At 46.9% G+C, this 12,840-nt stretch overlaps 2 protein-coding genes across 4 annotated transcripts; both read right to left on the minus strand.

The window, feature by feature from the left end:
* Positions 1 to 1,229: 1,229 nt before the first annotated feature.
* On the minus strand, positions 1,230 to 6,788 carry plppr3b (phospholipid phosphatase related 3b). 2 transcript variants are annotated; one of them, XM_058074463.1, is made up of 8 exons: positions 6,279 to 6,788; positions 5,853 to 5,940; positions 5,550 to 5,735; positions 5,345 to 5,467; positions 4,920 to 5,109; positions 3,713 to 3,770; positions 3,398 to 3,571; positions 1,230 to 3,252 (listed from the first exon to the last, which is right to left on the minus strand). In XM_058074463.1, the coding sequence occupies exons 1-8, from the start codon at positions 6,786 to 6,788 to the stop codon at positions 1,960 to 1,962; spliced, it is 2,622 nt and encodes an 873-aa protein (XP_057930446.1). In that variant the 3' UTR covers positions 1,230 to 1,959. The 2 variants fall into 2 exon arrangements, with proteins under 2 accessions (XP_057930446.1, XP_057930447.1); XM_058074464.1 differs by having other exon boundaries at positions 1,275 to 3,252; positions 5,341 to 5,467; positions 6,279 to 6,439.
* Positions 6,789 to 7,002: 214 nt separating this feature from the next.
* tmem259 (transmembrane protein 259) lies at positions 7,003 to 12,710 on the minus strand. 2 transcript variants are annotated; one of them, XM_058074470.1, is made up of 12 exons: positions 12,364 to 12,710; positions 11,694 to 12,027; positions 11,322 to 11,618; positions 11,095 to 11,218; positions 10,913 to 11,023; positions 10,713 to 10,835; positions 10,521 to 10,621; positions 10,298 to 10,355; positions 10,102 to 10,185; positions 8,319 to 8,451; positions 8,107 to 8,206; positions 7,003 to 7,971 (listed from the first exon to the last, which is right to left on the minus strand). In XM_058074470.1, exons 2-12 carry the CDS (start codon positions 11,904 to 11,906, stop codon positions 7,276 to 7,278), a joined length of 2,040 nt encoding a protein of 679 aa, XP_057930453.1. In that variant the 5' UTR covers positions 11,907 to 12,027; positions 12,364 to 12,710; the 3' UTR covers positions 7,003 to 7,275. The 2 variants fall into 2 exon arrangements, with proteins under 2 accessions (XP_057930453.1, XP_057930452.1); XM_058074469.1 differs by having other exon boundaries at positions 11,694 to 12,030.
* Positions 12,711 to 12,840: the final 130 nt, after the last annotated feature.

Raw genomic sequence — 12,840 nt, forward strand, 5'->3', positions numbered from 1 at the left:
CAATCACTTTTTCACACAGGGATTTTCTTTTCCTCGTTAATATTAAAAAGTTTCATTTAAAAAATGTATTTTGTGTTCAGTTGGGCTGTCATTGACTAATATTTCAATTTGTTTGATGATCTGAAACATGTAAATGTGGCCAAAAAAATCTGAAATACACACTTTTTTACACCACAGTACATTCACACACAAACACACACACAGTTATGAACAGAAGTTGTTGGTTGTATGACATACAATATCAATCATGTGGTTTCTTAATCATTTATTTGAACTGTTCTTTTTTCAGTGGTCAAATGACAATACAATGTACATCTTTGAGGATTAAAAAAAAACAAGCAGGCTGCACAACTTTAAATGTATTTTGTATGTTCCATAATTTACACAATTTTCCCATTTTCCCTCACTTAAACGTACCTTGGCAAGTTTCACCTCCATCAGACACTTTTTGTCAGCTTGTGAACAAACTGTGCCTGTACTGTTAATTTTAGGTGAATCTCCTTCATAATTCCACCGGCAGCCCAAGCTACCACCACCATGCTTGACAGCAGTTTGCAAGTTCATTGCAAACTTGGTGGTTCTTGGGTTCTTCTTGAAGATTCTAACCAATTTTCCTTCCTTTGATGTTGCTGTTTTGTTTGTTTCTTTCGGCTTTTTCCTGATTACCGAGTCTCCACAGTGGATCTTTTTCTGTATTCGGTAAAATAAATTGTCCCGATTTACAATGGTTTGAATTTGGTATCTGCACATTTAAAATGTCTCCAAAATACGTTTCCAAGTTGTGTAAATTTGTGATTTTCCTCCTTAGAGCTTAACTGAGTTGCTTGGACTTCCACATTGTTTTGAATATTGGTTCAGAAATCGTTTTATGCTGTCAGAAAAACAAGCGGGTGCAGTCAATCATTATCACCAATGAGACGTTAAGGCTTGGCCTCGTCAAGTTCAATCTGGAAGCAATCAGCAATTATCAAATGTAGGTTCATGTGTAGTATGTATATATTTATATAGCCTGCGTATGTTATTCTGACCCTGTGTAAATTTAGCAATTAAAATCTTGCTTATGAAAATCATTAACAATGTACATTGTATGATCGTTACAACCTGGAAAAAGAATGAAACAATAAATAAATCATTAAGAACCCAAAATCACATATTCAAGCCAAGAACATTTGACTGGAACTGTGTACAATAGTATTTCTTTTGTGAAGACAGTAGTAGTAGTAGTAGTAGTAGTAGTAGTAGTAATATTTCCTTTGTGAAGAGAAATCCCACAGAACAATTGTATTGTAAAGTGAAGAAGACATTTTATTTGATATTTGACGGTAACATGCAGCATGTGTTTACATTCAATAAAATTTTTCACATTGAAACATTGCTGTCTGCTCACGTCAACAATAAATCTTTTTTTGTTTTTTTTAAAGATGTGTTCAAAGTCATGGCATCCTGTCACCACTGAAAGCCACCACTAATCTTTGATTGGATGAAAAGACCACAATGTGACATCACTTGCGGATGGGAGGTTTGTCACTGAGCTAAGCTAAAAGGCTAAAGAGCCAGATTTACGCAACATTTTAAACGTTGGTCAGAATGTCAACATTAGTGTCACAAATTCATTTTTACACAAAAATATCACGGGTTTCTCCTGTATTTGTCTCCTTTTAGTCAAAGTCGCTCATTGATGAAAGGCGTCAACAATTAACATGTTGTCATTTTGCCACAAAAAACACACACACACACACACACACAATATTTACCTCCACCAATCAGAGCAGAAGGCACACACACAAACATGCTGAGCATTACCAAGGCAACCGAGCTATCACAACACTGTTAACACAGTAATTCAGCGTGAGGCTGTTGATAAGCCACGCCCACTGTGTTTCACTGCAGTTGAAGCTTCACATTCTGAGAATCAGATCATAATAATCCATTCCAGCCTTTACTTTGAAAGGCACAGGCCTAATCCTTCATTCTTCGACTTTGGAAACTCTTGAAATGGTTTTCCTCGTCAGTCTGCTGACCATCTCGATCCAGAAGAACCAGCGCCGTCTTGCGTCTCATCGCCATTTCCCTCCTCTGTGCATCTGTCAACACTTCAAACTGTGGATGAGGCGGTGCCGGTTCCGGAACACCACCGGATCGATGCGGCCGGAAGCTGCTGCCGCTAGCGGCGGAATCTCCTCGCTGGAGGCTGTTAAGGTCATAAGTGTCACGTAGGTCTCCTCCGCCCCACTCCCAGGGACGCTCGCTTCGTGGAGGGGTTGGAGCTTGGGCGAGAGGATGGTGGGTGGCGTGGGCATCCACAGTGACGATTCCCTCCCGCTGCTTCTCGGAGGTCGGCCGGTATCGTGGAGAGGTGGCAGCGGAGGAAGTTCCAGAGCAGGTGGAAGCAGTTTCTGAAGATTTTTCACCCGAAGATGAGGACCCCAGCAAGCCTTGCTGCTTGGACATGGCAACCACTTGGATCAGACGTGGCTGGTTGGCGGCGACACGACCTGACGCGTCCCCGCTTGTTTTCTCTCTAATGGCCTGCCACTTGGCGCGGGCCAGCAAACTCTTGGGTGAGACTGGTGGGGGTCCTGCTTCAGGGATCTGAGGTGGTCTCGGGGTTGCTATGGCTTTGGCTACACCCGGAGGAGGAGTGGGGTTGCGACTGGAGACGCTCTTGCCAGGTGAAAATGCAGGCAGGCAGATGGGGCCCTGAGAACCTCGATCGTCTGTCCCCGCTGCCGAGCCGTCTTCATTGGTCTCGTTCTCGTCCCGCATACTCTGGACTCGCATCTCCATCGACTTCTGCTTCCATTCTGACATCAGACGCTGTGATGAGACCGGGTCCATTGGGACGTGGACTGCCTTCAGCCGGGGCTGGACCGGTTGGATGTGCTGAACCGGACCAGGTGCTCCCTCGCTGACACTGATGCTGGCTCGTGGCAAAGTGTTGCTGAAGGTCAGCATGGTCTCCTTGGCCATGGGGCTGCGAGGAGCCAGCAACTCCACATCCACACTCGCTCTCTTCAGGCTACCCATGGAGGCAACCTCCCTCTGAAGGGGCCCCACGCTGTCTCGACAGTCCAGGGGGGCAGGGGTCGCTGCTATCTCATCGTTGCTCTCAGAGGCTGAAGCGGGGCCCTTTTGATAAACAGACTCGTGTCCTCGCTCAGTCAGCACTCGTAAAGGGTCCTCCAGTGCGGGTGGAGGAGGCGGAGCCAAAGTGATGTCAGAGAACTTAAAGTTGGCCACTGCATGAAAAGCCTGCAGAAGAATCAGCAGCTTAATAAAAAGCAGCTCACTGGATGCAGTTGTCTTGGCAACAGAAAGACAAATCTCCATGGTGACTCCACATACAGTACATGAAGGTTGGTGAGGACAACTGCACCTACAAATGACGCGAGCTCACCAGGTAGGCGGCAATGAACGCTCCGATCAGGAAGCCCACATAGATGTCAACAGGGTGGCTGCGATGCTGCGTGACCTGAGTGAGGCCCGTCAGAGCGGCGGCGATGGCGAAGAAGAAGACCAAGACGGGCTTCAGCAGCTTGGTGCTGTTTGAAATGGTGGCGTTGAAATACATCTGGAAAAGTAGGAGAGACGAGTCACGTGTGTCTGAGACGGTTTCGTGACTTTGTGTTTGCAATGACGGCCGCCGTGTCTCTGCTGATAACTTCTCTTTCATTGGTTGTTGGATGAGTAATGTAGATTCAGCACAACTTACAGACACATACACTGCAGCAAAGGCAGACAGAGTTGCATGCTGGGATGGGAAGGTCTTCCTGTGAAGGTAGAGGGAAGAAGAATGAGTATATGACATCAAAAAATATTTGGATATTGATATTAACAGTGGGCGGCACGGCGGTCGAGTGGTTAGCGCACAGACCTCACAGCTAGGAGACCAGGGTTCAATTCCACCCTCGGCCATCTCTGTGTGGAGTTTGCATGTTCTCCCCGTGCATGCGTGGGTTTTCTCCGGGTACTCCGGTTTCCTCCCACATTCCAAAAACATGCTAGGTTAATTAGCCACTCCAAATTGTCCATAGGTATGAATGTGAGTGTGAATGGTTGTTTGTCTATATGTGCCCTGTGATTGGCTGGCCACCAGTCCAGGGTGTACCCCGCCTCTCGCCCGAAGACAGCTGGGATAGGCTCCAGCATGCCCGCGACCCTCGTGAGTATAAGCCATATAGAAAATAGATGGATGGATTTTTTTAGCCAATTAGTCCAGGGTGTAACCCGCCTCTCACCCAAAGACAGCTGGGATAGGCTCCAGCACCCCCGCGACCCTCGTGAGGAAAAGCGGTAGAAAATGAATGAATGAATGAATGAATATTAACAGTATTGAATTGGATTTTTTAGCTGACTTGTCCAGGGTGGACCCCACCTCTCGCCTGAAGACAGCTGGGATAGGCTCCAGCACGCCCGCGACCCTCGTGAGTATAAGCCATATAGAAAATAGATGGATGGATTTTTTTAGCCAATTAGTCCAGGGTGTAACCCGCCTCTCACCCAAAGACAGCTGGGATAGGCTCCAGCACGCCCGCGACCCTGGATGGATGTATTTTTTAGCTAAACCCAAAGTGATACCCAAAGTACTTCACAGTGAAACTCACTATTGATTCACTCTACAGTCACACAATGATGGTACTCACAGCTGCCATGGGGTTGACTGACAGAAATGTGACTGCCAATTCACACTTAAAGCCTCTCTGACCTCCACCACTCGTTCACATTTATACACCAGTGCGGGCAGCAGTGGAGGCAAGGTGGGTAAAGTGCCTTGCCCAAGGACGCAACAATGGTGATTGTGAAGAAAGGAAGCAGGGTTTCTGGGCGACCTGCTCTACCTCCTGAGGCAACTGCCACCCAGGATAACGTCTGGATCCTTCTCTAGCTGTGGTACCGTAAAACGGGAATGATTCACTCACCTGGCAGCCATGATGGCATGGTAGTCATGTCCGGAGCAGATGTCTTTTGTGATGTAAGCGTTGCTGTCACAGGCGACGTGGGTGTAGTTCGGCTTGCACACGGTGAGGAAGAATGGAGCGTGGTAGCCCGTCGACAGCTGGATGATGTCGGTGACTAGCGCTGTTGCGCAAAGACCGAACACATGCACGCCTGCACACACACACACACACACACACACACACACACACAACGCAATGAAACCCCTCTTGGAGCACATGTAACAGTGGCAAAAAGCTAAAGGTCTTAAATAGTTGCCCGGCGCAGCTCTTAAGGTGCCAGGGAGCACGGTTTGCACACGTACTATCACGCAGCTACACCGGCTGGCATCCGATACACAGGCATTGAGAAAGTGTGCCAACTTCCGTACGGAAAGGCGCATACCCACAAAGCGAACTGTCCTCCTCAGGAAGGAGTTGAAGTTGCAGCCTCCGGCATTGATGCTCCCTTCCGCTCTGCGTACTTTGGTCCGAGACTGCAGGAAGTAAACGAAAGCCTCCACCAGCATGATCTGCCTCCACACACAAACAGTCAGAAAACAACCTCCGCCGTGACCCCAGACCCTGGCAAGGTGATGTCTCCGAAAAAGTTACCGAGGCTGCTGGGCCGGCGAAGGCGAGGCTCAGCAGCATGAGCAGTGGGATCATTTCGTCTCCTCCATCCACGTATGGTTTGCTGAGCTCGCGGTCGTGACAGCGGAAGCCGACTTGCGGAGGTCGCACCACATCCGTTAATTCCAGGAAGTAAAGCGACACCATGGAAGATGCCACGATGGGAAGCTGTGAGCGCACGCCATGCAGTCATGTGAACGCCTCTAAAATGTTGTCAACTCCAGCTTTCAACAGAAACCGTGTGTGCATGTGCATACGTATGTGTGTGTGTGTGTGTGTGTGTACCTCCACAAAGTAGAAACATGGCAACAGAGTGAGACTGTCCTTTGACCACTTTTTTTTCATCTTGTCTGATGGCGAGCTCATCATCATCCTGCAGCACAATGCACATGTATGTATGTATGACATACAGTACATACACACACAGCCACACGTCTCAAGTCAAACGTGCACATCACAGGGGGGCGTGTCCCACCGTAAAGGGTAATTAATGAGCTATTTCAATGCATTGACACACGCGGAGATGCTTGGATCCTGAGAGCAAACCAAACATTACAATAAAAACGTTTAATCGGTTGTTGCGGTGGGTTGCATGCACACACATACACACAAACACACACACACACACAAACACACACACGCACTGCAGCGGAAAAGAAGCCCGCGGTGAGGCTTTGGCTCTTTGTGCAAGTCCCATCACAGGCGACTCACCTGATCAAATGTTTTGATCCCTGTCACCTTCGACCGAACGACTTGACCGCAATCACCAGCTTCCTGTCGGCCACCGGCTGCTCCCGCGGCCCGCTCGGTCCAGTCCGCGTCTGCTCTGTCAGATGGTGTCGGTTCTGCAGAGTGTGCAAATAAGAGGCGGCTCTTCTCCTGATGATGCACGCTCCCGCGCACTGCAGCGTCGAAGTGTGCGCGTGCGCGTTTCGGCATTCGGGTCGTTGATGCCCAAGAAGAGTTCAATCTATTGACGTCACGGACACAGGTACAAAAAAAAAGTACCCCCTCGGGTTCAAGCGTGTGACCGTGGGAAAAGAAACACGTGACATCACGCCGTATGATTTTTTTTAAAGTGGGGAAACAATGAGATAGGGATTTCCACACAAAAGCCAAACAAGTTTTACTGCTGAGACATTTGAAATACATTTGAATGAATGACAGTCTTGTGACTCCGCCTCCTCCACTCATAGCCACACCTCTTTTATTAAGTGACATCTGGAGCGGGAATTAAAGTGTGACACAGACTTCCTTTCTCAAGTCTGAGGCATATTAGTAAGGCATTCATTTTGAAACGTATTCTATTTTCCTGTTCTATTCAAAATAAAAGCACATGGAACAACAACAAAAAATAAAGCTGGGAACAGTCAATAATGTCCTGTTATGCTTTTTCATACATCATGTGTGACATTTGGAGCCATTTGATCTCAAATTATTTTCTTTCCTCTGTTTATTGGAAAAAGTATCAATGATGATCTTTCTTCATTTCAAAATGACAAGATCAATCAAACAGTGTTTAATCATTACAAGTGTGTCTTTATCAGAACTGATGTCCACCTCCCCAACAGATGATTGATTATTGATTATTCACGTGCACATGGCAACTGGACAGTGTTTTTCCTTCACTTCCTGTTCTGGTCACACTCGGGAGGGATGTCTTGCATCATGTGACGCTCTCAGAAGATGTCATCGCCGTGATGACATCTCAGGACGCGTGAGAGGAACTCTGCTGCGCTCTGCAGTCTCTATCAGCCGTATGTGAGGGGGGGCAGTCTGGCTGTAAGACACCCTGCCCCGGAGCACCGACACTGTCTGCCACTCCAATTGGAGAAGCTCCTACAGAGGGTTTAGTTTCTATGGAAACCGTGTTTGCATCTGCTGCTCTTCCTTCTGTGCTAGCTTCACCTTCTGTTGTTGCTTCTTCTCCTCCTCCTCCCTCTCCACTAGCTCCACCTGCTGCTCCTCCACCCACCGCCACGCTTCCCATCCAGAACTCTGCCACCACACTGATCTCGGTGGTTCCTGACCTTGGAAGGTCCTGACGATGGATAGTGTCCAACGTGGCTGCCCCTTCCTGACGAGAGGAGGACAGTGCTTCTGTAATGATGGCGGCCGTCTGCGCCACCCAGTTGAGCTCAGAGCGCACCTCGCCACCACCCGGTGCGGCTGCAGAAGAGGGTGGAGTTTCGGCCTGGGGCTGAAGGACGGAAGCGGGTCCAGTTTGCGAAGCACCAGCGGGTTCTGGTGGCCCGGCAGCGGCATTGTTGTTGTTGAGACTGTCCTGCAGCGCCGTCTGGTTGGCCTGACCCGCCTGCTGGTTGTGCAAGAGCATCTCCTGGATGCGAATCTGCTGCAAGATGGCGGGCAGCTCATAGTGGTGGAAGAAGTAGATCATGGAGTGCTGGATGCAGACAAAAAAAAGTTTACTTTTTTTGGTAATTGAGTGAACCACTTCTACTTCCTGCATCAAGTCCACAAACATGTAACCATGTGACAAAAGAACAGTCAACAAGAGCGTGGTGGTTGCGCAACTGACCTGGATGAACAGCCAGGATGTGACCAGCGCCAGGCTGCTGTACTGACCGTTAAAGCGATAATGATATGCGTAGAAGGCAAAGTGATACAAATAGAAGAACCTGAAACACAAAAAGAAGAAGTCTTCCTCAAAAAGTTGGCCATAAACAATTACGAACAGTGTCTTGCAGAATTTACTACCAAAGAAAAGCTCACTGGGGTCACAGGACTCACCTCAGCCAGTGTCGTTTGCTGGTGTTGGTGTGGCAGCAGATGGCGTCATACTGATCCGCCAACCACACTATGAGGATGATGTAGAAGGCCGTCGTTGTGTCGTTGAAGAACTCCGACATGATGGCCTCCATACCTGGCGATAGGAAGACTCTTTGGATTGGAAATTTGACCTAAGCATTGAAGCCTTGTAGGGTCACTGTGCATTGCTCTCTATGTCGAGCAAGGGAATTGAAACTGTAGCCCTTTGGACACAGATCATGTTCGTTTCACAGATCCACTGGTCCAAAGTTCTGAATTAAGGGTGTAATCTCGGCCAGGGGTTGGGAACCTATATGTAGCTTTTTCATGAGTGTATTGGGCTTTCTTAGCACTACAATTTCTTTAATTTCCCTTTTTCCCCCGCTAGCATTTTGGAAGTAAAACAGTACAAAAATCATTGTGATAAAACAAAATACAAAACATTATGTATTTTAATCCATCTTCTGTCCATTTTCTACTAGCAATGGCTGTCCTTCTGCGGCACACCAATGCACCATTATAATTGGCTAACGTGGTAGCCTACCGGGTCATTGAGTGGTCAAGAGGTGAACTTCGCGCCTAGCTAGTGCAAACACTTTTGCCAAAGAAGATGGCAACAAGAAAGAAGGAAAGATGAGGAATACTGCACATTTAACGAATAGACAACAATTCGCCATCGTGGAGAGGTTTGACAGTGTGTCTAATATGCAGCGATAAAATTTCAAATATAATGCAACACTATGACACACGCCATGCTACATTTGCATCTAAATATCCAGCGGGGAACATTCGGAAGAAGGCATGCATCTTAGCCAGCAGCAATTCCGTGCATGGACGTACAAGGAGCTGACAAGCTGATTGGACTTTGGCTAGCTTTGCCGGTACTTTAGCAATAGTGAGTGAGCAATAGAAAGCCATTCACAGATGGTGAACTTGTCAAAACATTCATGCTTGATGTGGCTAATTTACTTTTTGACAAGATAATCAAACGAATAAAGGACATGCCTCTGTCACCAAGAACTTAACGATCGGAAGTCAAGTGAAGCCTCAACACCTGCATAAAGCTTAACGTCACCAAGTATCAACCAGACTTCAAAGCCATCATTCATGGTAAGAAGTCTTTCAATTATTGATTAGCTTCAGTATAACAACATTATTAAAAATAAGCTTGATTATGTAGGAAATTTCCAGTCTTGTATGCAGTTGTCCTGATGATTTATTTGGTGCAAGATGGTCGCTGTCATTAGTTTTCACGAGAGCAGTGTCTCAAAATTTTGAGTATGAACGCAAATGTAGTTGTGGGTGAGCGAGCTTGCTGTGTGTTTGAATTTTAGATCATTTTGAGTCTTTGTATTTTATTTCCATTATGAACTGTGTCGCTAGGTATTCAGAATCTGCAAGGAGCATTGGCAATGTCATTCTATGACGCTATGACACGATGTTGGAATCGTGCCGGGCCCTCGACCACCTTTTCCAATTATGACAAAAAGATAAAGAAATAAATAGATACATAAAATTCTGTGTATGTTATTAGTATTACTAGTGTCAATATTTTTAATTTGTCATTACATTATACATCTACCTGCTTTTTTCAACATTTGTATTATTTTTTTGTAGTTTCCTCATTTAATTGTATTTCCAGAATGTGCCATGGGCGAATAAAAAACAAGATGCAAAACATAATTGGCCCCCGGGCCACACTTTGTACATCACTGATTTAAGGCAAGACAACAGAAAGCGAGAACGTTTTTGAAAGTCAACTCACCGACGAGGGCAAGGATAACCGTGAGCAGAGGGGCTGCTGGGAAGGCGATGGTCATGTTCATCTCCAACATCTGCAAGAGGTCCACTGGAGAGGGATGGACAGACAAAAGCATGAGGTCAAAGGTCACACAGGTGCTGCTGGTTGTTTGTTTCATACTAGATTTAGAGGCAACAAGGTTTGAGATGAGCCTACTAACCGATGAAGACGAAGATCTGGTGATGAGAGTACCTCAGCAGCATGGACACCGACAGAGTCTGAGAAAAGTAAACACAAACAGAAAGGTCAACAAAGGACGCTTCTGGTTGTTCCTCTTCCCCAGCAGCTAAAACAAGCACATGAGAAAGAACTTAACACATGTGATGGGATATTATTCAAAGATGTCATGTTCACAAGGCTGACTTGGGCCTAGAATGGCTTACAAAGATGACCATGATGACAAAGGCAGCCAGGTAGGAGGTTCTGGCCATCCACATGCTAACGAAGCGGTAATGTTCTCCAGACACCACGTTCCTGAGGAATCCTGCATAGAAGCACACAATTAGATCATCTTTAGAGGTCATATGATTTGTCTTAATTGGACTTCATATGGGTGCGAGGCGTCCCTTCTTCACCTTTGTTCTCCTCGTTCTCAGCAAGCGCCTTCACACTGGACATCAGAATGTCGTCATATCCTAAAAACTCATCCAGCAGGAAGCGGCTGAAGCCATCGCCAAAACATTCGTCCTTCATCGGATCTAAATCACAAAAAGGTTTCCAATCACACCACTCGTCGTACGAGGCGTCACGTGACCGCTCAGAGACAGCGCCTCACCCAACGTGACAACCATGACAGGGATGTTGAGTCTCTGTCGCGTGTTCTGAGACAGACGCAGGAAGCCGTACTCCAGAGAATATTCCACCATGTACTCCTCCTGAGGCCACACTGGAACAACAGAGGAGCTCTGTGATGATGAGGACCAGGAAGATGGCACCTTCCATCCTGACGCTGCGTACCTTTCGTGCCTTGGCTGAAGGAGACGTCTTGGCTGTTGTTTGCACCTCCCACCACTCCTTCCTCGCCTGCTCCAACTCGCCTTAATAAAGACGGCTTCAGACGAGGCTCCATGTCCAGGTCAAACTGGACCATTTGGGATTGTATTAATACATTTAGATTTATAAACAAACTTGCTGATAGGTTTACATTTGGACTTTCTGTATGCCCCAAAGCCTTGTCCTCTCACCTGCACTGAGCTGTTGTCAAACATCTCCATCATTTCCTCCTCTTCCTCCTCCTCCTCTTCCTCTTGCAGCGCTGCCAGACTAAGCCCGGCAATGCCTCCTCTTGTTCCTCCCGGGCCCACCTCTTCCTCTGAGTCGTAATACTGCAGGAAGACAGGAGCCCGGCTGGAGTTCCTCTGGATCTCAACACGTAGGATGCCGTCACGGGGCCAACGCTCTCTCACCCCCTCCAGACAGTTGATGGGTGAGCGAGAGAAGGCAATGTGAATGTAGGCAAGGATGAAGAGGACAAAGAGTGCCTGATGACAAAGAAAAGATGTGTTGAAGACTCTTGTGACTCAATGATGTTTAATAGCTGCTGAAAAGGTGTTTACCTTGAGAAGGACGAAGAACTCAAACACCCGCCTGAATGATGGCGGAAAGAGGCGGGCGTAGGTGACAGCCATCTTGAAGAAAAGCGCATGGAAGAGGCGATCTCTAACGTTGATGAGCGGGTTCTGGTTGATGTTGGGGTTACGGATCCTGTTGGGCCCCATGTTATTGTTGTTGAGCGGGATGTTGTTGTTGTTGGCCTGGTTCTCAGACATGGTCTTTAGATAAAGGCTGCCAACTGGGGTGAGAGGTCACTGCAGCAAGCACTTTCTAGGTAAGCATGGCTGGCATCGCTCATGTGTGCTCTTGCAGATGAAGACCACGATGTCGCCTGATCTTCTGGATGCAACACACAGCAATGAGAAACATCAGGGGGTCTGCAACGACGGTTGAGGTAACATACCACACAATTCCCACAAGGCATTTCGTCTTTGAGCGATCAGCTCAAACACGTCCACTAATTTGTTTACAATTCACTGTCATATTTGGTAGAATAATGTGGATGTTGAAGGCTAAGTGAATCATGTGACGCCCTTTTTACATCACCTACTGTAATACAAATGACGCAATTAAGTGAATGTTACGGCCTCTAAACTCAGGACAAAAACATCCTTCAGCTGTTTTAGACGAGCTCTTCCATTCATTTCGCGTTAACAACATTGGCTCACGTACCTGTTACTGGCACAGCAGCTTTGTGTCCATGTTGACGAGGTCTTCTCGTTGTTTTCACCAAAAAAAAACAGACGAGCAGATTGCGAATAAAAACAGAGCTAGCTAGTTAGTTAGCACTATTGGCTGTCCCCGTTAGCCACACGCAGCAAAATAATGACACACGCTGCTGAAGTCAGCTTCAAAGCAAAGCTAGCAAGTAACCGAGGTTACTTTTTTCAAGATAGTTGAATTTCATCCGAGGTACAAAGTTGGATTCTATACGACAAAGTCCATTAAGCGAACTGACGGGTGCTACTGGTACGAACCGGAAGTACGAAAACACAGGAAGGGTCCCCAAATTCCAAAATGTTCCGCGTCACTGTTGCAACGTTAGAAAAAAATACTTGACGTCCATTATGTATTTAATTGTAAAACGTTTTGGGGTTGCTTTCGTACAGTTCGCAATAAATTTATTGTTACACCTAATCTGTAAATACT

The sequence above is a fragment of the Doryrhamphus excisus genome, chromosome 5 (assembly GCF_030265055.1).
Source record: "Doryrhamphus excisus isolate RoL2022-K1 chromosome 5, RoL_Dexc_1.0, whole genome shotgun sequence".
NCBI lineage: Eukaryota > Metazoa > Chordata > Actinopteri > Syngnathiformes > Syngnathidae > Doryrhamphus > Doryrhamphus excisus.

What these genes read in the sequence shown, in the direction of transcription:
- plppr3b (XM_058074463.1), bottom strand. Translation starts at nt 6,788, where the DNA reads ATGTCACTTAATAAAAGAGGTGTGGCTATGAGTGGAGGAGGCGGAGTC. An exon ending in CATGTTTCTACTTTGTGGAG is followed by an intron (nt 5,736 to 5,852) that starts GTACACACACAC and finishes GTGCGCTCACAG; the next exon opens with CTTCCCATCGTGGCATCTTC. An exon ending in TGAGGAGGACAGTTCGCTTT is followed by an intron (nt 5,110 to 5,344) that starts GTGGGTATGCGC and finishes GTGTGTGTGCAG; the next exon opens with GCGTGCATGTGTTCGGTCTT.
- tmem259 (XM_058074470.1), bottom strand. Translation starts at nt 11,906, where the DNA reads ATGTCTGAGAACCAGGCCAACAACAACAACATCCCGCTCAACAACAAT. An exon ending in TTGACAACAGCTCAGTGCAG is followed by an intron (nt 11,219 to 11,321) that starts GTGAGAGGACAA and finishes CAAATGGTCCAG; the next exon opens with TTTGACCTGGACATGGAGCC. An exon ending in TGAGAACGAGGAGAACAAAG is followed by an intron (nt 10,622 to 10,712) that starts GTGAAGAAGGGA and finishes GCTTCTATGCAG; the next exon opens with GATTCCTCAGGAACGTGGTG.